This window comes from Rhamphochromis sp. 'chilingali' (assembly GCF_963969265.1).
Source record: "Rhamphochromis sp. 'chilingali' genome assembly, chromosome: 16".
Lineage (NCBI taxonomy): Eukaryota > Metazoa > Chordata > Actinopteri > Cichliformes > Cichlidae > Rhamphochromis > Rhamphochromis sp. 'chilingali'.
Genome location: NC_137943.1, coordinates 28,168,289 through 28,193,465, shown reverse-complemented (window position 1 = coordinate 28,193,465; position 25,177 = coordinate 28,168,289). Strand labels below are relative to the sequence as shown.

The window sequence follows — 25,177 nt, the reverse complement described above, 5'->3', positions numbered from 1 at the left end:
TGCAGCACTGTGAAGGACACTGAATGTCAAATCCTCATTGTTTCTCCCTCCAAATACAGACATTTTTATATCGTAATGTAGCTTAAGTGCAATGTTTGCACCGGCTATTGCTCATAGTAAAATATAATGGCCAAAACATTTCCAAAGCCAGCTTAAAGTAGTAAACTAGTATGTAGTCTGTTGTAATAGGCTAAAAAAATGTCATCTCACTTCTGTTTTTTAAGGTTGAATTGAAGGAAAAGGAACTGAATGGGTTCTCGTATATGTGCAATTATCTATGTGTGTTTGGTTTCAAGCTCTGCATGTGACCCGGGGTCCTCAGGCTGCTAAAAGCACAACATTCAACTCAATTAGTGCTATGCATAATTGATAGCTGTCTGGGAGAGTATTTGTATTTACACTGGAATTAAAAGCCTCCGGTGTCAGCTATCACATCTGAGGGACGATAAGTGTATGCGGGTGGGACTGTGTGTGTGTGTGTGTGTGTGTGTGTGTGTGTGTGTGTGTGTGTGTGTGTGTGTGTGTGTGTGTGTGTGTGTGTGTGTGTGTGTGTGTGTGTGTGTGTTTGTGTTTTGTGCAAGGGATGGGGGACTGTATAGGGATGTATGTGCATCACAAGCCTAAGCAGATTGTTGCTGGGAGCTTCTCTTTATGTCTTCTCTCCTGCTGTATAGGGAACACTAAATCACAGCTAATCCACCAACAAATGCAGCAGCACAACATTTTGTTCGGGTTAAGTAATGTAGGATTAAGTCGTAACCCAGTTCTCACAGACTTGGCAAAATATAGATTTGGATGCTGTCTGTGTGTGTGATTGTCTTGAAAAGAAGCTGATATCAATATACAATCTTTCCAATACTCCATTAGCATAATTACCTGATTAAGAAACAAGTAGAAATCTTCTATACTTAGCTACTGCCGTTCACTAGCATAAATTGTGTATTAGCATAAAAAAAGCTATCCTAGTTCTATACACTTGTTACTGCGAAGTTGCTAGGCAACAAGCTGATAATAGCGTCTGGTTAAAATGTAATTCTGTACATACGTGTCCTGTCAACATAAAACTTGTCTTTTTTTTTTTGTACAGATTTGCGGGTTTACCCTTAGGCTTACCTATGAGCAGATCTACACTGCTTTCAACTGTTTCCAGTTATAGCTTCATAGCTATAACTTCATATTTAACAAACACACGCGAAAACAGAACTGATATTTCAAGATTTACCGATCTGTCAAAATGTTCTCCTTAATGATGCGTAAACACAAGCACGGAAGAAACTAAAAGGAAGGTTTCAGTTATAAAAAGCATGTAATTTTCCTTTTTGAAGTTAAAAGAAAGGGAACAAAAATGGAATTAATATTAAAAATAAGTCAAAATGACTTATCATCTGTACCTTACATCTTTGCTTTAAAGGTTTTGCGACTTTCAAGCACAGTGTTTCACTTGCTTGGTAAAAAAAAAAAAAAAAAGTTTTGTTCTGTAAAATTATTTGAATTCTTCCAATTATAAAAGTTATTTGAAATGGATGTATTGTTATTAAAAAAATTGAAGTAAAAAAACTGATTAGAATCATCAAAGTATTTAGAATTTACGGTAATACATCTTCTAAACCATTTTAAGTCGTTTTATTTATTTGTCTAGTGTTGCATGCTGTAGGAATGCCCCCTCACCTTCACAGAAGTGCGATAAGTGCTCGAGGCCTGTGGGACCAATAGCAGGACATTAGCTTGAGCAAAATGTGTCACCGCTACCTCCACCTCTACACCGGCCTCCTGTGCCTGTGCGGCAGAGTATTGAACAGCCTGTTGACCTTGGCCAAAGTCACTCCTGTCAAGTGAAAAGCGGCTCTCGTTGACTAAAGTGTGGCTCCGGTATTGAGTTCATCACCTATTTGATTCAGCGAGGAAAAAAAAACCTTCTGTCACCTTCAGTCTGCTCAATCATATCTCTCTCCTCAGCTCACTTTAATATGCTCCAGTCATGACACAGAAGAAAAGTACCTTCACCTATTTCCTAACACCTTATTTTCTCGTGCTTTTTAGTTCCGACCCACTCTCACATATAATCATCTAAGCACTGTGAGAAGCTGTTGACCTCAACTCATCTGTGCTTACAAGACGTAAATCATAAGTAAACCATATAAGGGTGATAAAAAAGACTATGCAAAAAGTGATGTTTTAAAATTACAAATTTTATATAAAGCTCTTAAAATGAAAACTTTGCAATAATATATATATATATATATATATATATATATATATATATATATATATATATATATATATATATATATATATATATATATATATAAAGTTTAGCTAAATAACACATTGTGGTCCATATATGACTTCCCTTGGAAATTTGAATGATTTCTTTTTGTGGAATTTAAAGGTGCACTTAACGGCTCTGGCAAATTATAACAATCATTTGCCCCTATTTGTTTTTACACAAATTAACATGTTAATATAGTTAAAAAATAACTGTTCGATGATGATCTATCAGCAGCTAATCAAAGTTGCATTTCTAACTCATTAATGAGTGATGGTTTCATGTTTTGGGAGGGTTTTCTTCATTCACCATCAGTGTAATCAACATCTTTTTGTCATGCCCCAGTCTTCCTAATTCTGGGGCTGGGGGAAGGAGGGAGTAATGTTGTAGGAGGGAAGGGGGAGGTGGGAGTGTGTGTCTGTGTGCGGTTAGGGGGTGAGATGAGATAGAGGGTTTAAGATTCGGTCCATCCATCCTTCAGTCCTCCCAGATTGGAAGTGGGCCGGCAGACAAACTGATCATTGTTACTCATCTTAACGAAGAGTTTTCCACTTTGGCTCCAATCAAGGTAACAGGACCAATTGCATTATGATTACACTTGCACGGGAGCTTCTGAATTAGGCTGCTCTTTGTAAACAAAATTATTTTTTAATGATTAGTTAAATTTTGACCTTAAATTCACCTACTTAAAAAAAAACCCTGTGAAAATGTTGTGCTTCTCTGAAATAATGATTTCAACTAGTTACCATTAGATTTATGGTGGAGTTAGAGTTGCATTTTTAGGCACTTGGTGCTCTTATGGAGTAAAAAATTGTAGTTAACCACCAAAACAACCAATAAAAAGGGGAGAAATTTAAATATGAGAGCCAAAGTCTGCATAAAATTGCACAGAAAGCTAAACTAAATTAACTCTAATTCATCTGCAGTCCTCTTTTGATCCCATGTTTTAGTTTGTTTTTCAATCTTGAAGCGGAACAACTTGGAGCTTGTTTTTGTCTAATCATCGGCCTTAACAAGTGAAACGACTTTGGCTCGTCTCCTGCGGTTTCCTGATAATGTCCCTGTGACCCTGCAGTGATCATGTGTGAGAGCAGTGCTGCATGGGAGAAGGAAATAAAATAAGAGCTGAAGGCAGACATCGTTTTTTTTGTTTTTTTTTTGTTGCTCCAAGATAAGAGGATATTACAGCCGATGGAAGAGGGCTTATAGCAGAGGAGGCATCATTCAGTTGGGGGAAGAGGGTTATGTGAAGTACTTCTTGAAGAGATGAGTTTTCAGCCTTGCAGGGAAGATGGTGGGTGTCTCTGCTGCTGTGAATCGCCTGGGAAGGTCATTGTGTCTGTGGGCGAGTGATGTGTGTGTGTGTTTATAGGATGAAATTATAGAAAAATATAGAGTATTAAACAATGTCTGCAGGTAAAAATGGTGCTTTCACACATTTAAGCCACTGTAAAACCAGCTATTGAGTCAAATGCAATTCCAGGCACATTATAAACTGTCAGGGCATACATACACATTATATTCATTTACTTATATTGATCTAATATACAATTGGGAGATTGGCTTTGCCATTGATTTAATTTGTGGGTGATGGTGAAAGAATAAGTTGCTGCAATCAGCTGCATTTGTGCTTTGTTGTGATGGCTAATTTCACACCAGATGAGAGGTAATTAATATTTTTTATAAGATATTTTCTTCTCGTTTCTCACCCATCAGTCCAGTGAAGACACTGACAAGTTTTATCTGTTTGTATTTTGTAACAGATGCAGTGCAGCTGCAGCTCCTCAGTCGGTCACCTTTCCTCACCTTATTGGAGCAGAAGTAAGACCGTGTGTGTTGGTGTGCGTTCATCTCAGTTATTTACATATGTGTGGGTAGACATTTGTGTGGGATAGCGTTCATATTTATGTAAGAGTTATTATGTATTCATTCGGTGCAGATCTTATTCGGATGCGTGATAAAAATAGATAAAACTGCGAGAAACAAAGGAATGATATGTCATCATGTCAGCGCCAGCAAATCGTGCAGTCTTGATGCCACCTTGACCAATCAGCAACTGATACAAGCTGCTCCATTTTGACCTTCGATATTAATATTTAGTCTGTACTTAAGTTAAAACTGAAGCTATAATGTCCATGAGCATACCAGCGTGAACATCTGTCAGTTTTATTTCCACCATCAGTTTACTTACTCGGGGATCTTTTAGGACATTATTCTAGTTAAGCAGAGAAGCTGATTTTGATACCAGTAAACATTCTTTTCAAGGAAGATTAAGAACAAGACAGTGGAGCCAAGAGGGAGTCTGACTAGTTGACTAGAAGTAAATAAAGTGAAGAAGATACTAGCCTACTCACAAGAGGACAGAGAGATGGTCTGTGACCTCATCTCCAGTGATGGGCAAATCCTCTCCCTCATTACCAGACTCTGCTTCCACTACAGAAAGCTTTTCAATAGTATTGAGGAGATCCTCAAAATATTCTTTCCTCTGCCTGGCTACCTCCTGCTGTATACAGTGTAAACAGGAAACTGTTTCCTCCTCCTGAGTCACCTGACAGTTTCCCAGAATTGCATCAAGACTGAAAGTCTTTCTCCATGGTTTCACCAAAATCTTCCCACATGCAAGTTTTTGGCTACTGCCAGAGCTGCACTGGTTGGTCAGTACCTGTCAACTGCCTCCTGAGTCCCAAAGGCTAATCATGCTCAGTAGGACTTCTTCTTCAGCTTGACGGCTCTCTCTTCATCTCCAATGTCCAACATCTGGTTCTGGGATTACTTCCTAGCCAAGCACTTTGAGGCCACAACTCCATACAGCCACCTCAACAATGGAGGTGCAGAACATGATCCATTTGGACTTTATGTCCTCAGAGTCCCTCAGATTGCTACTGAACATCTATTAACCTTCTGGTGTACCTGAACCTATATGTATAGGTTCAGTAAGCCTGTTCAGCATTCTCCCCCACTATTTGATTCAACTCACTGCAAGCTGGAGTTCAGTTCACAACTCTGCTGTTCTTCACCCAAGTGTTCAAAACCTGAAACCACAGATCTAAAATTATGATTGGCCTACAGTCCTCATGCCACCTGCAAAGAACACTCTTAACCTCAGCCATGATGCTTATTATAGACAAGCTGAGGTTAATCGAAGAAGTCCAACAATCCTCAAGATACTGAACTGATAACTAAGCATACCCAACACTGCTCGCTGCCTCTCAACAGGAGCAACTCTAGAGTAGTATGGAGTCCAGCCCCTCTACAGGCTCCAAAGCCCAGGCTGTGCATTGAGGCAAGACCGACTATATCTAGCTGGCATTTCTTGGCCACAAGCGCTAGCTCCATCCCCACCAGAGAGGTGACACATCAGAGCTGTTATTTTAGAGTTTATTTGCTCAGTTAAATTAAAATATGTTACAACTTAATCATCTAGTAATCCATTTTCTAACTCCCCCCCAAAAAACTTGGTCTTAACTTTTAACACTTCAGTTTTTACCAGCTTATAAACTATATTACGTATTATCAGTTACGAACATATTTGGTAAATGGGACATTTTTATCAGCCAACAAGTTAGACACAGCAATTCATGCATGTATATAGTATTTGTATTTGTATTCTATTTTTATCTTATTGTATATTTATTTTATTTTATTCTACTGTATATAGTATTTTATTTTATTCTATTCTGTACAGTTGTGTACTGTATTTATTCTTATTGTATTCTAATTTTTGCCTCATAACTTTTGCACTGTCCACTCCTGCTGTGACAAAACAAATTTCCCACGTGTGGGACTAATAAAGGTTCTCTTATCTTATCTTATCTTATCTTATCTTATCTTATCTTATCTTATCTTATCTTATCCTTCCACTTTCTATCAAGTTCAGGGTCATGGAGCCTTTCCCAGCTGCCAGAGGATGACAGGCAGTTTACACCATGGATAGGCTGCCAGTCTATCACAGGGCTAACACAGACAGACACACAACCATCTATGCTTTAATGTATTCACGTCACCTTATTAATTTTGTTGAAGTTTACAGTCTTGTCTCAAATAGCAAAGCTTCAGACAGATCCAAGGACAATCTATTTCCTTGTGGAAGAATTTACAGATAACCAGCTTGCAGTAAGAAACCTCTGTAACAGATGAGCATATTTCTGAACCCAAAATAATGAGCTGAGCTTGAATAAGCTTGAAATTATTTTCTCATAGTCGCAGAGTTATTAGTTTGTGCTCACAGAACAACAAAGCTTCACGACCACCAAAACAAATGATGAGAAATATTCATTGTTTGTGCCTGTGTTTTTTTATGACATGTCTGGATGAAACAGAGATTCAGTTAAACTCCTCTACGACCAAAATCCCATTTGCAAAAATCCGTACAATCATTGTGGAATAAAGAAAAAGAAACCAAAGCCTATTGGAGTCACGATCTGATATGGTGATAATAAGATGTTATATTAGGAGCTTCTTTTCATGATGTGCAGCAATTTTTGTTTCAGCAAAAAACAACAACAACTTCCACACAGCAAACTTCATATATGTTTGTTTAACTCTGACAGAGAGGTGATTTATGGCAAATTAGCGTATTAGCATGTAATGTAACGTATGCAGTGGCGTTTTTATTCTGTTACATTAATAGCAGTTTTGAGCTTGTCACAAAGATTAAAAGAATAAAAAAATCCCCAATCTGAACAAAACATGAGACACATTACCTTCTAGATATGAATCAAATAACAAATATTCATAATTAATCATTCCAATAATTACGTCTTCTGTCTTTTTCAAGGTTTTAGTACAAGAAACAGCCACACTCACTGAATCTAACTGGATAAAGTCCACTTACCAGTAATGTGTTATTATGATAGTGTATTTGGCATTAAACTTGCAGTCTTTGTAATGGCCAACAGGGGGCGACGTGTGTGGTTGAAAAAATACATTCATTGTATTCAGTCGGTAGAGAAACAACAAATAAAAACCTTTTTTTTAACTTGATTTATAAAAACACATTCCTGGTGAGTTTATGGTCTCAAATGCTGGTTAAAGTTTTATTTAATAAAATCTGATGTCAGTTTATTTTTTTCTAATTATGGTCCCATATGGAGGAATTAGGCAAGAAACCTGAGCATGATTTAAGAGTATGCATGCCCGGTGATCGCGTCCATGTCTTAGTTTAGAAAAACATCTGACTTCTAAAAAATAAAATCATAATGGTCAATTAAATGCTCAGCTCGTCCCATCATTTATATACAGTTTACAGCTCATGTTTGCTTACTTCTCACCTAACTTTAACCAATAATGCAAGATATTAACCCAGCAAATCAAAGTGTGATTTGTAGCTTCCTGAGAAAAATGAATGAGCAACCTTAATGGGGACTCAAACACACACCACTGAATTTTAGATTGCTGACTTTCCTTGTTTCCTAATTGCTTCTCCAGCAGTGCTGTTTCCTGACTGGGCCTACAAACCCACGTGGTCGCCCGGCTCCCGACAGATCCAGCTTTGGCACTTCCTCCTCGAGCTACTGGGCCGAGGCGAGGGCGGGGCCATCGGCTGGGGAGGGGAGTGGGGCGAGTTTGTCATTAGGGACCCTGAGATGTTGGCCAGGCTGTGGGGCGAGAGGAAGGGCAAACCGCACATGAACTACGACAAGCTCAGCCGGGCCCTCAGGTGGGTAAATTAGCATCAACATATTCTGAAAACTTAAGATTTAAAATGAATTTAAGACAAGTAATGTTATAATATACATATTTTCTCATTTAATTTGATTTTGACTTTCCTGAAATTTATTTAAGTTTATTTGAATTTTCCCTGTAATGAAGAAAAAAAGACTGAAATAAAAAAAGTTATACAAACAGACTATATATATATATATACATATATATAGTCTGTTTGTATAACTTTTTTTATTTCAGTCTTTTTTTCTTGTATATATATATATATATATACATATATATATATACATATATATATATATATATATATATATATATATATATATATATATATATATATATATATATATATATATATAACTGTGAATATGAGTAATCCTTTCTCTCCGTGCAGCTTCCTCCTCAGGCTCCTCGCCAACACATGTTGTCAAATTAAATTTTCAAATCTAAAATGCCCACAGATGCAAATCATGCCACCTGGAAAGCAGCAAAGAAATCTAAAGTGCCCTACAGGAACAGCAAAGCGTACCTTAGACACACACTTCAGAGTGTAGTCTTGACAGAGAAAACATTTTACTTCCAGATACTACTACAACAAACGCATCCTGCACAAGACCAAAGGGAAACGATTCACCTACAAGTTCAACTTCAGTAAACTCATCCTCGTCAACTATCCGGGATACCCACCGCCAGCACCACCAGCACCACCAGCACCACCAGCACCGAGCCATCAGGTCATTCATCACGTCTTCACTTCATCTTAAAGGACTTTGTTGTGTGGAAAACTGGCTTCTGGGTTATTTTACACTTTATATAACACTATAAATACAGTGGAGTGGAATAGAACCTGTCATTTGGCCAGTTTTCCAAAAAATGAGTCCTTTAGGAAGAGTTTCATTCCTCAGCACTTTGAAAGAAAATAATTACCTTATTTGATATATAAAAAATGAACCAGCTCTAATAGAAACAATTGCCTCAACTTTATCATTTAATATGAGTTTGGCTGACTTGAATAAAAATCATTAGTGAAATTTTATCATTTAATGTAAAACCAAACAATTGACTGGTCCTCTAAAGTAGAAGGGAGTCAGTGTGTTAAAGTTATATCATGTTCATGGGCAGCGCAAGGGCTTAGGTTACCTGCTAGCCTTTAAAAAAAGCACCAGACCTTGTTTAATTATTTGATACATTTTGTAGGAGTGGGGATTAGTAGGGAGGCGCTTTGTCTGCTGAGGTAGAAAAGCGCTGCATGAGCAGAGTCTATTTAAAAAAAAGTCCTGTTTTGGAATTAAACTCTTAATGTCATATATTCTAATTAAGTTTTTCAGATATGTGTGCAAAATATCAGGAACACCATACTTCAATTAACTTGATTAATGTCTTCATCATCTGAAGTCCCTTTTTCCTTTCAGCTCCAGGAGCTTTGATCCTCCGTACATTAAAAATAAATTAATCTTCACCTGGTGTTTTTGATGTTTTGTGCACTCTCTGTCTGTCTGCACTCTTTGCATTTCAACCATCCTTCCATCTAATTCTTCATATACCTCCATCCCTCCAGCTCGTCCAGAGCGGCTCTCTTCTATTCCCTCATCTCGCTGCTGACAGTGGCCTTCCTCTCTGTGGAAGAGCAGGGTCAGTGATGGACAGAGGTAAGGCACGAGGTCTACAGAGTCAAGCTAACAGATGAAGACATAAAAAGCTGTCTTTCACTGCTCCCTTGCCACAAGGGGTCATTACAGCGGGTAGCTCTGCATGGTTGATATGGCAGAGTTTTTACACCGGATGCCCTTACTAATACAATCCCAAAGGGAATTTGTGTCGCTGGCTGAAATTTAACCAGCAACTTTTCACTCGCAAAGCAAATGTGTCAACCTAATAATATACCACTGGAGGCACCAAGTGATTACAGACACATAATATGAGAAATCTGGCTCTCAAAGAGTCCCAAATTGCAATCTGTGAGAGAATACTTTGAAAAGTCTTTAATCATCTTTTATTTAGACCTTAGTGGTAACCTTGGATCATGGTGTGGGCGTTAAAGAGGCTGTTTTTGAATGGTTTAAATCATATTTAACAGGCAGGCTGGGTGTTTTTTTTATTTATCTATCATCACCTTCCCTCACAGGTGGGATCCCCCAAGGGTCCATTCCCAGTCCAGTACTTATTTCACTCTCTATGCTGCTGCTAGGATCAATTTTCAATAAATATGGAACTTAATTTCACAGCTGTGCAGATGATTCCCAAACATATCTGCTCCTTGAAATGTAAACCACAACCCCCTTGAAGGTCTTCTTGGACCTCTTTGATGATATAACACTGTGGATGACACTGAACTTTTTTAACCTGTATGAGCCGAAAATAAAAAGTGGTACTTTTTGGAGCCCCTAACCTTCACGCCTTCCTTAACAGTCATCTTGACCTTTTTAAAACACCCTTTTGCAAAGAAACAAATAAATGTTATCGTGTGAGCTCGTTTCTTTTTCTCCTTCACTGACTTTGAGAAAATAATTTATGGCTTCATTTTGTTTAGTCTTTATTCGTGCATCACCCTGTCTCCAAAACACTGTAGCTTGACTCCTGAAAGGCACACATTTGCTAGGCGAACGTGCAAACTAATGCTCTGTGGAGCTACTAATGAGACGTGTAAAATTCATCAACTCTCTGCTGTCCCAATAACTGTAGCACTTCTCTTATTAACATCAGTACAAAAGCTGTGCACTGGGAGCTTCGTAGCATATCATGTGCAGGAAGGCCAGTACTTTTGTCCACATAATGTAATTCAGTTGACTCGGGACTACTTCTACCTCTGGATTAATACACATTTGATGTTCTTGTTCTTATATATTCATAACTATTTTGTAATTATTCTTTCCTCTAGTGCAGGAGAAGGATGGTGTGTTTAATGGTAAAATTGTATGTGATTCAATGAAGTCTAATAAAGGCTTTCGAGACCCAGACACACTCATCGAAAGGATCAGTAGGTTTCATGGACTTTACTGAGAATTCTCCACTTGATTGTAATCAAGAAAGCTGTAATTGTAGTTTTAGCTGGACTGACATTACCTTGCCTTTCCACTGTCCTCATATTCACTCACTTTCACATTACACAACTCACTATTCAGTTGCTGTAAACTGCAGATTTTTAAACTCCTTCAGCTGCATTTAGTTCAATTTCCAATGAGACGTCATTTTGATGGCTTGCCTCTTCTGTAATTTAATGTATTTCAAGGTGAAACAGGGTGACGTGATGGAAAATAATGCAAGGAAGGAGTTCGATCCTGACCTTGAAGACTTTTCCTCCAGAGTGAATAAATTCATTCAGCTTGAACACGCATGAAAGAAAGTAAATGCTAAAAAATGCTCTGTACTTTGCACCTTGGAAGTTTTAATACTGCACGTTTCCTAGAAGATTGAATTTATGTGGGAAAGATGTTAATTTAATGTTCATTTACATGTCGTCATCCCCCCCCCCCCCCCCCCAAAAAAAAAAAAAAAAAAAATCCAGAAACTTACGGTTTTACTGTAATATCAGTAAATAGCTCATAATTTGACATTTTTAATGAAGATTTAGACTCAAGATTGCTGTTCTTCTTTGTGTTTGATCTATTATAGACTTAAAATATTCACTTTAAACAGTTAGTTTAAATACTTAGAACCAGTTTTAGGTTCCCCCTGAATGGCTTTAAAGCCCGTTCAATGCATCAGAGTAGTGGTATTAATAAATCACTATGTGTTTGAGCTCTGCATGTGTCTCAGGGGTTACTTTTCTGATTGATTTGACTCTCACTCTGATTCCTGACAGCGACTCAGCCTCTGCCTCACCCCTTCCTGCTCCCGTGCTGCCTTCCTGAACCGCTCCCCGTGCCTCGGGCTCTCCACGGCCCTTTCCCCGTCATCTCCACCCCTGCACGGCCAGGAGTCAACCTGAGGGAGCTGGGGGAATTGAGCCTGAACGCTCGCTGGCTGCACAAGAGCCCCGCAGGGTGGGATGTGAACCATTACGTCAGTCGGAGCCTGTATGAGGGAGCGAAGCAGACCCAACTTCGAGATGAGGAGAAGGCAGCAGGGAGACGGTTAGAGTGACAAAGAGAAAACAAGCTGCAACAGATGGACTGCTTTCCCTCCTCAAATCTCTCAAACACAAGCTTTTTTGTGTGTTGTTTGAGCTTGTTGTACAATAGTTTATTATTCACTACCTGTGGTTTAAAATGCACAGACTTTGTGGGCTATTTATTTAGTTGGACCATGTTGTCTTCTTCTTCTTCATTTTTTTATTTTTTATTTTGCATAGAAATATTTATGAATCCTGCTTTTCTTCTGTCAGCACTTCACGCCACAGTAGGGGAAATGCACTTGTAAACAATTAACTACATGACACTTGTGTTTGGGTAAATAAAGCAGTGCACTCAGCTTGCATTATTTAGCTGTTTGTCTAGCATTTCACCAGCCCCCTGCTCCAGGCTTCATGAAAATAATACGAGCTCCATAAATGATGCATTCAAACAGGCCCAGGGAAAATCCTCTTGAAACGGGGGCTTTCGTGTAGTCTTTGCAGTGTCATTTCCAGGAGCCGGTGTTGTTGCAGTTACCACCCCGACACAACAGGGGGCAGTAGCGTCCTTGACAACTCATGAACCTTTCACTACACCCCATTTTCCCGGGAGAGCGCCTAAGCGGAGAGATGTAAAACAGCAGAGGTGCCACTCTGATCAGTAAAGATAGTACGCGTTATATTTGAGCTACTATTTATTTTTCCTGATATTAAGTTGTAGATTTTTTAAGGGGTGTTGTTAATATTGCTCTAAAGCAACATTATGGAGCCTTCAGAGGAATCTACATTTGAAGCATTTTGTCACTTTTTGCTTATATTTTGTTGCATTTAAGTTAAGGTGTTGTTTTTCAAGATATATTCATTTGTTTATTATATGTGTTATTTTTTTTCTTGGAGCATTCACTTGTACTTCTTTATGTTAAAGGATGGGTATGGTGCTATTACTGATCTGGCCTGCTTGGCATAAAACTGCTGGATGAGATGTTCCCTTTCTAAAGCTTGCAATGACAATAAAAAGAAGCTTAGACACACTCGGGCCATTTTTGTTCTCTTTTAGCCCTGTAACCTTTAAAACTCTTCTTAACTGTAATTTTAAGATGCTGTTTTGTCTATTATTTGGCTTTCAGTGGAAAGCATTTGACAAATGGCACATTCTCTGAGTACTGTCTTTGCTTGGCGCGTCTTGTAGTTGGAGATTACGACACACTCGATGGGCTTGTCCAGTGTGAATGAACTCATTTTTTATATATCTCAAATATCACATCACTTTTTGAGCTACTCTTCATGTAAAACTCAAAAATGACAAAGAAAATGACTGACAAAAATTGGGGAAAGCTGTTTGACATTCACTTTCCACCACTTTCTCACAGTTTTATGTGTATTTCTTTTACTTGTGGTAGTCCACTTGTAACTTTGTGGTTAATTTGGTGACACATTAACCATCAGGACACTCTGGCCCTTCAATAAAAGCCAAGCTTTACTTTTGAATATTACGGATTGTAATAAGTTGAGAAATATTTTCTGAATATCTGCAGAAATGAGATTAAAAAGGCTGTGCAGATCCCCATACAGAGGGCTCATACTATCTTTAAAGAGGGGTCGACACCCCTGGTTTGGAATGACTGTAGGTTTTCAAACCTTTTTTACCCAAGATCCACCAAAGGTCGAGGCAAAATGTCAAGGCTCATATTCATGTCACTAAAAAAATAGCCTCTATCTCTGCTGGTTCTGCTGTCAGATCAAGCCCCCTTTACTCTGCGTTGCTCTACCAGTTTATATAACTGGCATTCACCTCCTTATCAGACTGACCCTGGTTCCCTCATGCCTTTTTAGCTTGCTTGGCACCATTTTGGCAGTGTAAATTGCAGACTTTAAAAGTGTTTTAGCTTTTCAAAATGTTCTCCTCCTCATTATGAGTCATGGCCTCTGATGTGTACTTGCTGGGAAGACTGAAAAACACCAGGAATTAAATTCAGGTACCATTTAATACAGATTGCATCGGGAAACATGCAGCCATTGCAAGAGAAGTCTGACAAAAAATTTAAAGTACTATTTTTTATATACCTGCATGAACATAGCAAACCATTAGCTTTGTTATATTTTACTCATCTTGTCCATTCCATAGTGAGTTGTATACTATCTTAACAGTAGCGTAGAAGCTTTGACTAAGCACAGTCACATCTTATTAGTAGCAACAGAGTAGTTTTATTCAATACATGTTGTGTAGCTACAGTAAAAATATATTTTTCTTTGGGTAAACCAAGTACGTGAGTGCGCATGCGTACCGAGCGGAAACCGCTCGCTTTGGGCTCCCGTAGCGAGTCATCTTCTCCTCTGACAATCTTTGGCTGAGATACAACTTTTGGCGCCGAATATTCCAAGTTATTATTTTGCCCCTCTGCAGCGCGGGAGTTGGTGTTTTCGTGTGTGTGAATGTTGGAGTTTTGCTGCGATTTAAACGTTTGTTTTAACCGGGTATCAGGTGAAGGAAGAGTTTAAAAACAACATGCAGCGGAGCATCGCGTAAGTGCAAGCCAAAGTTTGCAGTTAGCTTGGTGGAAATTAGCGCTAGCTTGACGATGCTTGTGTCTGTGCACTAGAAGAGTTAGCTGTGTAATGAGTGGTGATCAGGCGGGCGGGCGGGGGGTTATGTGTGACTTACAGGGGGTTACACTAAAAACAAAAAAACAAAAACATGTCCGTTTCGGTGTTAATCGGACTACCTGTAAGCTAGCTTTAGCATGTTTTTATCTGCGTCACTTGTTTGGAAAATAGGGTAGTTTTATCTCCAGCACAGACACAGACGATATCATAGCTATATAAGTATAAATGATCTTTAAAGGCAGGTTATTTTCCTGCCTTATAGAGGCTGTGATCAGTGGAGCCACATTGCTCTAACACTAGATAGCAAAGATGGTAATCTGTGATTCAGCAAGTTTCTAATTAACAGGCAAACCTTTTTCTGTATTATTGTAAAAGTGCGGTCTTATTACCGATTTTTATTACACTTTAATGCACTAAATACAGACACGTGTTGGTATAAACATGTATCAAGCTAGTGAATGCTTGTGTGGTCTTTTTACAGATCCTTCTTTCAGCCCAAGAGCAAGGACATTCAGAAGAAAGCTGCAGAGGAGCCTGTGAAAAAGTGAGTTAAGACTTATCTAGAGTCTGCTGCCTGGAATCACTGTTAATTTAGCTTTGACACTGGGGTGTTTTAAATCTCTCAGATCAATTGAATTAATCTAGACACAAATTATAGTTTGACTCCACATGTAAGCATGCCTGGTCTGTATATAGTTCAGGCAAAGAGTAGGTGTTACCTTATTTAACTAAAGCCTAAAACCTGGAAACAAAAGAGTTAAAAATCATGATCCTGGTGTCAGCTTTGATGTATATGTATGAAAATCCTGCACCTCTTTGTTTTCTTTAAGCTTTGAACATGCTCGTGCTACTTCTGTGAGGATAGATCAGTTTAAAACCTCAGGTTTACCTTACATAGTAATTGCTTGGCCCAAAAAGTCCCATCTTATTCAAAGAATGAAGATTCAGACTTTGCATAACGTGATCACGGTGCAGTCAGTTAAAACTTCTGCATTGGCGGCTGCTGCTGTAAAACCTCGACTGTTTAAACATTATACATTTTTGTTAAACCTTCAGAAAAACCCTTTTGTATATCTTTTCTAATTAGACTTTTGTTCGTTAGTTTTACTGTGGTTATTTACACCGGTTTCTCTTTGTTTCTCATCTTAATTCAAGCCACAGCTGAGTGTCTTTGATTTTTAATAGAGGTGCAAATGCACACCTATTTCTGGCACTTGTACTGGGAAAAGGACTGCAGAGCAAAAGTAATAACTGTTAGTGTTTTTTATTAATAGTTATTGTCTCAGATGTCTTGTTTTCATAATAGTTACATAGCCTGAACTTAGAAGAGTTGGCTTTTGTTTTAGTGGAGTTTAATGTACTCATTCGTAACATAGTCACTGCATCAAGGCCAATTTTGAACCCTTAAAACTTTTAATTGGGCTGCAAATTTCCTTATACTTGGACAAACAGGGCTATTTTAAGGAATAAACCACATAATAAAACTGTCATATTATCAGAAGGATGGAGATTTTTACTGCCTATAATACAGTTAAAATACCTGCATTTGTATTCAGGCAGAAGCATAAAGCGAGGTGGCTGATACGGCGCATACTGATACCATTTTCAAACATATTTTTGTGTTGAAAGCCCACCCACGCTAGGCGTATGTGCAGTTATCTTCGCTGCTGAGTGAAACGTTGTGTCCAGTTGTTCCTATCAAAAGACGAAGAGACGAGAACTTCAGTTTCTCATCTCCGAGCTGCTTTGGTGATAAAATGTTCATTATCTCTAGACTCTTTAATCTTTTAAGTACGTCTTAAAACTCACTTTAATTGACTTTCCTTTCTGTAATGATCGCCTCATCATTGCTTTGACCTCTTTTTACGAGTCTTACTTTGATTTTATAGGTTTTCTTTTTATGACAGATTTTACTGTTGACTTGATCCTGTAAAAATGCCTAATATCGCACCTTGTGGGTCAACATTACCACATGAATTAACCTTAAAGTGTTCTTTTATGCTTTTCCTTGTTTTCTGTTATTAATATACTGTTAAAATGGTGGCTGTTTATATCAAATACAATTAGAGTTTTGAATAATAAAGTCAGCGTTCATGTAAGTAGTTCCTGTAAACCGGCTCTTTAAGCCTTCTGTTTGTGATGGGCGATCAAGTCTCCTAAAGGTGGCCTTTTTAAATATTGCGAGTTTAAAACAGTTTAAAACTTAACAAGTTTAAATGAATTTGTCAATATTATATGAAGAAACAATGGCTTTATGTCCTAAATATCTACAGAGAGAAGATATTTTAGCTCAAGTTGAACAAGGGCTGCACTGTACTTTTATCTAATACTCTGTAAAGGTTTGTGTATTCAGTGTATCTTTAGCAGTCAGGCAGGTTATTAGTGCTTGTTTTTTAGCATAGCAAAAGACCAAGTCTGTTGAGGAAATTAGTGTAGCTAATCACAGTATCACATATCTGTAAACAATACACAAGTTAGCAAAAAATACTGCCCCCTGGTGGTCACAGCTTTAGTTAAACTTTGCAGAAGCTCATTGCAAAGTGTACCTTTAAAAATATATAAATAAATGTAAAAGGAGTGGGAGACCTGAAACAGCTTGTTTCAGACAGATGATGAGCTCCAAGGTCCAGGTGAAGCTAAACAAACGGGGTCGAGTGTAACCAATGACCCAATTGGTGCTATACTGCACCCCCCCCCCCCCCCCCCCCCCCCCAAAAAAAAAAAGAAGATATATAGATATATATAGACATGCTGGCCTGTTTGGGTCAGTGATGGCATGTCCAGCGTTCAGCTGTAAAGCACACTGACTAAAATAAACCCTGAATGACGAATACTTATTTTTCTTTGTTTGTTTTTTTCAGTGTTTTCACATTAAAATGTAAATAAAAGTCATCAAACAAGCTGTTTGCACAGCTTCTCTCGCACAGCTGGTCCCCTCTCTCTTGGAAGCAGTTATTCCAGCAGCAGAGTCTTTATTAATTTTAAAGTTTTAGTTGCTGATTATTTTATGCATATAGATTATCTCTAATTATAATAAATAAAGTCTCTTTCTGTTTGTTTGTGAATTCTTTCTACACAAGCAGTAGTTAAGTATCCAGACTTCGTACACAGAAGCATCTTAGGACCCTAAAGGTTTCCATCTATATCATATCCTATGTTGTCATCGTGATGTCTGGCAACCACCCACCAAAAATGCTTAATTGATCTATAACACTTTATAAAAGCATCATTTTAATTCTGTGATGGTGACATCTGATTTATCACAATACATATTATATCATGATGCTATGCAGGTTGCCTGGCAACCACCTAACAGTGGATTACAGTGACAGTAGAGCAGGGCATGCACCGTTTAATATAAAATTTATTTTGATTAAAAAAACCGGCCGTGTTAATGTAGATTCATTATTTATAAATAATAGGCTATATAATATGTTGACCTGTGAATCATGCAAAGCTACTCAAGTAAAAGCACAGAATAAAAAGTATTGAGATGGAAATAAGCCCAATAGGTCCCCTTTAGTGCTTTATTTAAAATTTGTGATATCTGTTGTGTGTTTCTGTGGTTTATCTCCAGGCCTGTCAAGAGTCCACTGAAGGTGCAGAACGGTGTTCAGGAAGCAGAGTCGCCCATCAAGAAGGTTGTGAAACGCTGCCGTCAAATCCTGGACAGCGATGATGACGAGGCGCCAGTCGTTAAAGAACAAGTTCCCAGCAAGGGACAAGGAGACAAAGAAGCTCCTGGTAAAACAGAAAAGGTAAAAGCGACATGTGGTTTTATAACTGGGACGTCAGAGTTCATTTAATCTGTTGCATTCAACACATCAGCTGCAATTTGTGAGTGACGTTTTCACCAATAAAAGACTGACAGATTGATGGGATGTCATGGTGCTAAAGAAAAAAGCAGGCATGCTTTGTAGAAACACTAAACAGTGTGTTACCCATCAAATGCTGAACAAGTGTAATGAAGTCTCTTAGGGCTCCTGTAGGCATATCAGTGCCTATTGTTGGTTTGGTTATGGGGAAAAACAATGCTACACAAAAGCCTAGTAATTGTATGGTGAATCACAATGTTGAATACATTTGTCAATAAGCCATGTAATGAAAAGACCTGATTATCAGCTTTGGCTGTCTTTCAGCCACCTGTTGTTTGATAAACACTTCACTTAACCAGCCTGTTTATTTTGTTTGTTGTATGTTAGCAATTATTCACTATTTGTTGATTGAGGGAAGTGATTATGATGATACATGATGTTTGTCAGGCTGCCCTCACCTCACATCCCTTTCATATGGGTGTAATTATTAATTTTTTGTGACAAGGTACTAATATATCCACTCTTGCACTCTTTGCAGTGGAGCAGCTCCCCCGCAGATAAATGCAGGGCAGCGACTAAAGATCACTTTCATCAGTAATTAATAATCTGATTTGTTATTAGTCTATAAAATGGTAAATGAAGTGTCAAAATACCTTAAGTAATCTTGTGATGCCAAATTGTTTGTTTGCTTGATAATAACTTGGTAAATAATACATTTTCTGCACTGTGCAGTATGGTATTGAACTACTTATTGTTAGGGTACATGAATATTAGAAATAGCCTGCAATGTTGGAGAAACAGCATGTTTTCTCAGGAAACCCTTCATGTGAACGCCACCTTTCCTTCTTAATTTGTAGTGATATGGTTTTATTTGAATCCAGATGTGTAACATCATTAGTTTGCTTGATTTAAATGTAGTTTTTGCTGTTCCAGCTCTTGATGGTCGATGCTTAATAATGATCCGGTTTGCCTTTCTACAGCTACCCCTTGCTGTGGCAGAAGCTGGCTGTTTGTGTTGCTCTTGGCTTTCTGTTTTGACTTCTTCGCTCTTTCCAACTATTATTATATTTTTTTTATGTTGTTGAGGCCAGTTGGTGGGAGATGTGACCAATTCAGTGAGCTGCTGGTGTCTTTATAAAGAAGGGAACCTTCAGCTGGGGAAAGGGGATGAAAATAGTTTAACAAATGATTTTTATTTTAATGTGATTGTTATGTGAAATTAAACACTGTTATTCACGTGTTTATGACTTTTTAACTGTTCAGACTGGTTAATGTTCAATATTGATCAGGTTTGCTTTTATCTGTTTGTATTGATTTCTTTGCTAACGTTCCAACTCCTTTTTAAGACTTCTATTTTTGAGTTTTTATTCTGAGGGAAGTTGGTGGGAGACCAATTCAGTCAGTCCATCTCCAGACTTAAAAATTCCCTCCTCCGTGATGTAAACTAGTTTTAAAGCATATCTCCAGTACCATTGTTACTTATAATGATTAGACAGTATTTATTCATGTAATTATTATTTTTTTTTTTTTGCTGTTGTCAAACGAATTGATGTTCAGTATTGATCAGGTTTGCTTTTATCTCTTGCTCTTAGCTTTCGTTTTCACCGTCTGTGCTATAATTATATTTATAAAACATATCTCTCCTTTGAATGTAATACAGAACATTTCCATAAAATAAGGAGTGGAAAATTTGAATCTCAACAGAAATCTCCATGTATTTCATTAATGTCAGTAACTATAGTATTTGCCTTTCTCTTATCTTTAATGACAGCAGCACTTAATCCAAAAAACTGATTACCTCAGCCTCGCTATCACCATTTCACAAGGACCTTATTGTCAAGTCAGGAGTGGTGCGTTGACAAAAAAGTGCACAGAAAACGTCATGCATAAAGGGCCATCTGAGGCAATAGAAAGTCAAGTGACTGGACCTGCAAAGTAAATGGGACTCTGAAGTTAAACCATTAGCATTGAGACTAAAGGATAATGCTATTGAAGCCAACAGGATGAGGAGGAGTTCAAATGAGAGCTGTAAATACATTTCTCTCACTTTTCTCCAACCTCTCTTTGTTCCTTTGCGCTATATCAAAGTGAAACTGAACCATACAGCTACAGCTGCCCTCAAATAGCATCAGTAAGCTTGTTCTCTATTTTTGATTGTCAGTGTTGTGAGGAGAATCCCCGCTGATGGGTGCTTTGTGACAGCATGAAGCAAAATTTTCACTGAAGTTTTTCATCTGTTTAAATTGCTGCAAACTCTGATTTCCTCTGTCAGCTTTACCTGGTATCTATTCACCTTGGTTCACCTCATTTCATAGAGTTTGTTTGAATGTAATGTACCCTATATAGACGAAGGTATTAGGTAGAGCAGGGCAATATGACCAAAAATATTTTATCACGATATACATTTGAAAATTTGCGATAACGACATAACTGACGATATAATTGACACTAGACAAAATACTTTACAACTCCACAACTTTATTAGTGCAAAAAACCCCATCAATGTATTTTCACTTAAACAAGCAGCTGTTTTTTATGTGTGTTAAAGTTATATAAAAACGTAACAGTGCAAATTCCTTGCTGACAGTTTAACCAAAAGGCATTTCCAGTGGAAATTGGCCGACATATCCTCAGCATAACCATGTATAATATCCACAAAACTTAAAGAGAGGTTATACACACACAATACGGTAATATTATGTCGAAGCACAGTACGTATCACTCCGCGAGGCGCCTGCCTACGATAGCCGTAATGCTCCGACAATCCATCAAGCAGTGCGGGTTCGTAGCTTAGCAAAGTTGTACTAAAACATTTGACAGATTTTCGCCGTGTACCACATAAAATCGTTTCGAGGTCAGTAAACACAACCAGAACTCATACATAAGGCACATAAGGGATTATAAGGGGCACTGTCGATTTTCAGAAAAATCAATCAATCAATAAACTTTAATGTTACTGCCATAGATTCATCAGTACTTTTTTTTTTTTTTTGAGAGGAGGGGGGAGGTCGATCTTTCACTGTGTTTGTTTGTTTTTTTTTCTTTCTTAACCTACCCCAACCATTTCACCTTGTTTCCCCCTACAAGATGTGATTTAGAGACCCTTCCATCCTCTGAGACTATTGCTAGACGGCCTTCTCTTGACAGGACTGTTGCTGGAGGGAGTCTTGTGTTCTTTATTTAGCTAATTCTGTTATCTGTGACTTTGCTTCTCTGTTTCTCAGAGAACAAAGCCTTTCGTATTGATCTTCTCTCAGTGCGCTCACTTTTCCTCGGCCTGATCGTGCTTTGGATTCAGCTGATCCAGTTTCCACAGCGGTCCATGCTGCCCTCTTGCAAACCTTCACTCTAGTCTTGATTTGGAGCCCTTAGAGCCTGTCTTGGATCAGAATAACCATTTTTACTTCTAAAACTTCTAATTCTCAAGCCATGCCTTCCATTATCACAGTGGTGTTTAAACCCCTTTTAGAGATTCACTTCTTACCATAAGTCTGGTGCCTTCTAAACATGTTGGCTTCATGTCTAAATGAGCACCTGTGTTAATTTTTATGAGCTACTAGGTCAAAATATTCTTCATCATAAAGATTTACAAAAGTCCTAAGATGGGTCCTAAAAAATCTTGAAGGATTTAAGGATACTTTTAAAGCATAGGTTATTGGTTGCCAAAACGTAGTTCAAAAATTAGAAACTGCATGTCTTCATCAAATTACTTTATTTCACATTCAATAAACAATTTCAGCAATAAAAAACTAAATAATACACAGTACTCGTATTCCTCAGCAGAACAGGCCACATTTTGGATGAGCCACACAAACAATCCACAGCGATCCAAATGATATTGTTGCAGACAGCTGGACAATTGTTGCTGTCACTTCCTTTTCATTTTCAGTAATATCTGTGGGTGATGGCGGCCATGCAAACAAACCATGATCTGCAGTCATTTTGCCTGTTCAAGCTGTTGTTCATGCCGCCTCTTGTCATAATGCTTACCATCACTCGTGCTTGTGTCTTTCAGAAGGATGATGCGTTTAAAGCCGTTCCCACCCCCCTGTCTCCACCATCGACCCCAGCCACGCCTGTAACCCCGACCACCCCTGCCACTCCAGCCACCTCTGCTTCACCGGGGACCCCCAGCACTCCCAATTCCGTCTCCCCCACTGGGATCTTCAAACGCAAGACTGGTCAGCATCTGAACAGATTTTTATTAACTTTGTCTTAATTAAGCTGTTTCAGAATTGTGCTTTTCAGCTCATTTTCCAAACTTGCACCATTTTGAACTTTGACACCAGCAGAGGATTAATAGCTTTCCTGCCTCGAGCTGTTTTATTTGATTACTTGTTAGCAGGCGCCTAATGGCTCCAAATACTCATTATTTCACAATGAGGGAGAAAACAGGAAATTTATCTCGAACTGAATGCATAAGAAGTTTGTTCACCAGAAGCGGCGAAGTTCATTTTTCACCCTTTTCTTTCATTTGTCTTTCCACACTCTGGACTGCCTTAGATTGACAACCACAAGACTAGACCGTGATTGCGCTATCATTAATCATCATCATCTGCTGCACCATGAGTACATCCTCCTGGAGCCTATATCATTATTTTTCTGCACGTCTTTGCACTGTGATAATAATATTATTACTGCTATGTTGTCTTAGCAGTGCATCGTTTGTGCTGACTGGGAGTTAATCGAACCAGCAGAGCATGTCGTCCTATTATTGCAGCTGATTGTCAGTGTTTATTTGGGTGCTTTCTTGGGTTTGCAAGCTTTAGAAACTTTGGGCTTTTTAAAAAAAAAAACAGCATAAACATATGTAGTGATCATTATTTTATAGCCGCAGTTGGTACACAGCAGCTTGAATGTTTCACATCTGCAAGATAAAACTGAAAGAGAGCTGCTGTTTCTTGTTTGTAAATTCTTAATCAGATGATGTGTAAATATCTGCATTTAAAATGAAACAGAATGGCCTAGTTATTTATTTTTTTTATATGGCTCTTTGTCGTTGCTGTCTTTCCCATATAACACCAGATACGTTGGAGTTTGAACAGAGAATTTAAGCTGCTTAGAGTTTTCTAGCATTCCAGCTTTGTCTTCATTTGAGAAGCACCTCCTCTCCCACTTTGTTTCCTTCATCCTAGTTTTTGCAGCAGTAAAAGTGTCTCGTTCTCTTCTCATCGTCCCGTTCTCTTTGTCTTTGATGACTGCAGTGTTTGCTTTCACCAGTGGTGCGTTGCCACAATAAGAGCCCCGCCACCATCACTGCTGGAGAAAACATCACATTAAAGTAACTCCCTAATTCGACCAGAAATTGCATTCTTAATGTCCTGGGTTAATGCTTTCATTATAATATCCAGAAGAAAAACATCAGCACTGCTACCTGTGCTAGAACCTCTAACAAGGGCCAAAACAGAGGCGGATGTGTTACCAAAACTGAAATTGCCCTCGAGCACCACTGCTGCATAAAATTGCAGGGTAATTTACACTGGGACCGTAAGCTGCTGTGCTGCATAATATTCTTCAGGATGGAATTAGTGTTTTCATTAGCAAAGTATGTATCTATGATTCTCTCTCCCTTTTTTTTCTCCTTCTTCTTCTTGCCCTACATCTGCAGCAAGAGAGCAGACTCGTCCTGTTTTCATCTCCTTATTCTCTTACTGTTTGATCCCGGCATGATTTCAGCTGGGGTGCCTCCCACTTTTTTTTCCTTTCTTTTTTTAAATCATGTTCTTTTAATGTAATGTCTGTCCTGATATGTGCAGCAAGGAAGATGTTCCCTAAGAGGAAGCTCAACGAGAGTGGGAGTGGCAGTGACAGTCAGAAAGAAGAGGCAGAGGTCAAGGAGGAGCAGGGTCAGCAAAACAAACGGCCACGTGTGGAGACCAGTGCCAGCGGTGAAGGTATGCTTTCGCTTCTGCTGCGAGTCTGATAACCAAGTTTGGCTCCTGTACAGGTTTGGAAAGTCCACGTGGGAGGGGAAGTTGCACAGACACATTGGCTATAAGGGAGAAAAAAATCAGCATGCTATATTAACAAACTCGCACATTATCATTACTAAAATGCAGTTTTGGAAACTCTCAATTGCATCCTGACTAAACACATAAACAATACTTTTTGTTTAGCAGTGTCACACTACCAAACAGCTTATTTTCTTGCTGTACATGGTCTCATCCAGCCATTTGTTTCCAGAAATTTTATGGCCGATTGGGTTGCAATAATAAAGAGCAACAACTTGGATAATTAATTAGATATTAATCACCAGGCAAACACTTTTCAGTTCCAGCTCCGCAAATAAGTGTTTCCTCTTTATTGAATCATGAATTTGAAAGATTTGAAGTGAAAGATTGAACATTTTCATTGCTGTCTCTGCTGTCACAGGGCTCTGGTAAATTGTGGCATGTGTTTTGTTTCATCATGGCCTTTTTCTCTGAGCTTAACGATGAGTGGAGGAAAACAAAAAAAATGTAGCCTATTGAATCAAACAAAGTAATGTCTAGTTGTAGTCCTATAGATGTATGTTGTTCAGAGAATTCTGGTACAGTGACGAAGTGACAATTTCTGATACTGACAGATAATCTCAAACAATGCAGAAGTGTATTTCCTTTAGTTTTGACTTGTGGTTGAGGACAAAAGCGAGTCACACCCCACAGGATCCCACACAGTTTATGGATGTCCACTTCTATCCGGGCCAGCTAATGTTAGTTCATAACTTAATGCTCAATTCTCTTCTGCAAATAAAGGGCTAAAGAAAAATAGTGAAACAGCCTTCGTGCTAAAACTGGA

The 25,177-nt window shown here is 38.4% G+C and overlaps 2 protein-coding genes across 2 annotated transcripts in view; both read left to right on the top strand.

The window, feature by feature from the left end:
- The first annotated feature begins 2,687 nt into the window (after positions 1 to 2,687).
- On the top strand, positions 2,688 to 12,998 carry LOC308413024 (uncharacterized protein). Its single transcript, XM_080907807.1, has 6 exons — positions 2,688 to 2,834; positions 4,030 to 4,087; positions 7,694 to 7,925; positions 8,514 to 8,664; positions 9,489 to 9,579; positions 11,733 to 12,998. Exons 2-6 carry the CDS (start codon positions 4,030 to 4,032, stop codon positions 12,011 to 12,013), a joined length of 813 nt encoding a protein of 270 aa, XP_080763933.1. The 5' UTR covers positions 2,688 to 2,834; the 3' UTR covers positions 12,014 to 12,998.
- Positions 12,999 to 14,345: 1,347 nt separating this feature from the next.
- Positions 14,346 to 25,177, top strand: part of lig1 (ligase I, DNA, ATP-dependent) — a 66,329-nt gene continuing 55,497 nt past the window's right edge. Inside the window, exons 1-5 of the mRNA XM_080907034.1 lie at positions 14,346 to 14,504; positions 15,067 to 15,129; positions 18,163 to 18,343; positions 22,416 to 22,581; positions 24,157 to 24,294. Coding sequence (XP_080763160.1) covers positions 14,488 to 14,504; positions 15,067 to 15,129; positions 18,163 to 18,343; positions 22,416 to 22,581; positions 24,157 to 24,294 — 565 coding nt within the window. The 5' untranslated portion in view covers positions 14,346 to 14,487. The remainder of the gene's footprint in view (positions 14,505 to 15,066; positions 15,130 to 18,162; positions 18,344 to 22,415; positions 22,582 to 24,156; positions 24,295 to 25,177) is intronic.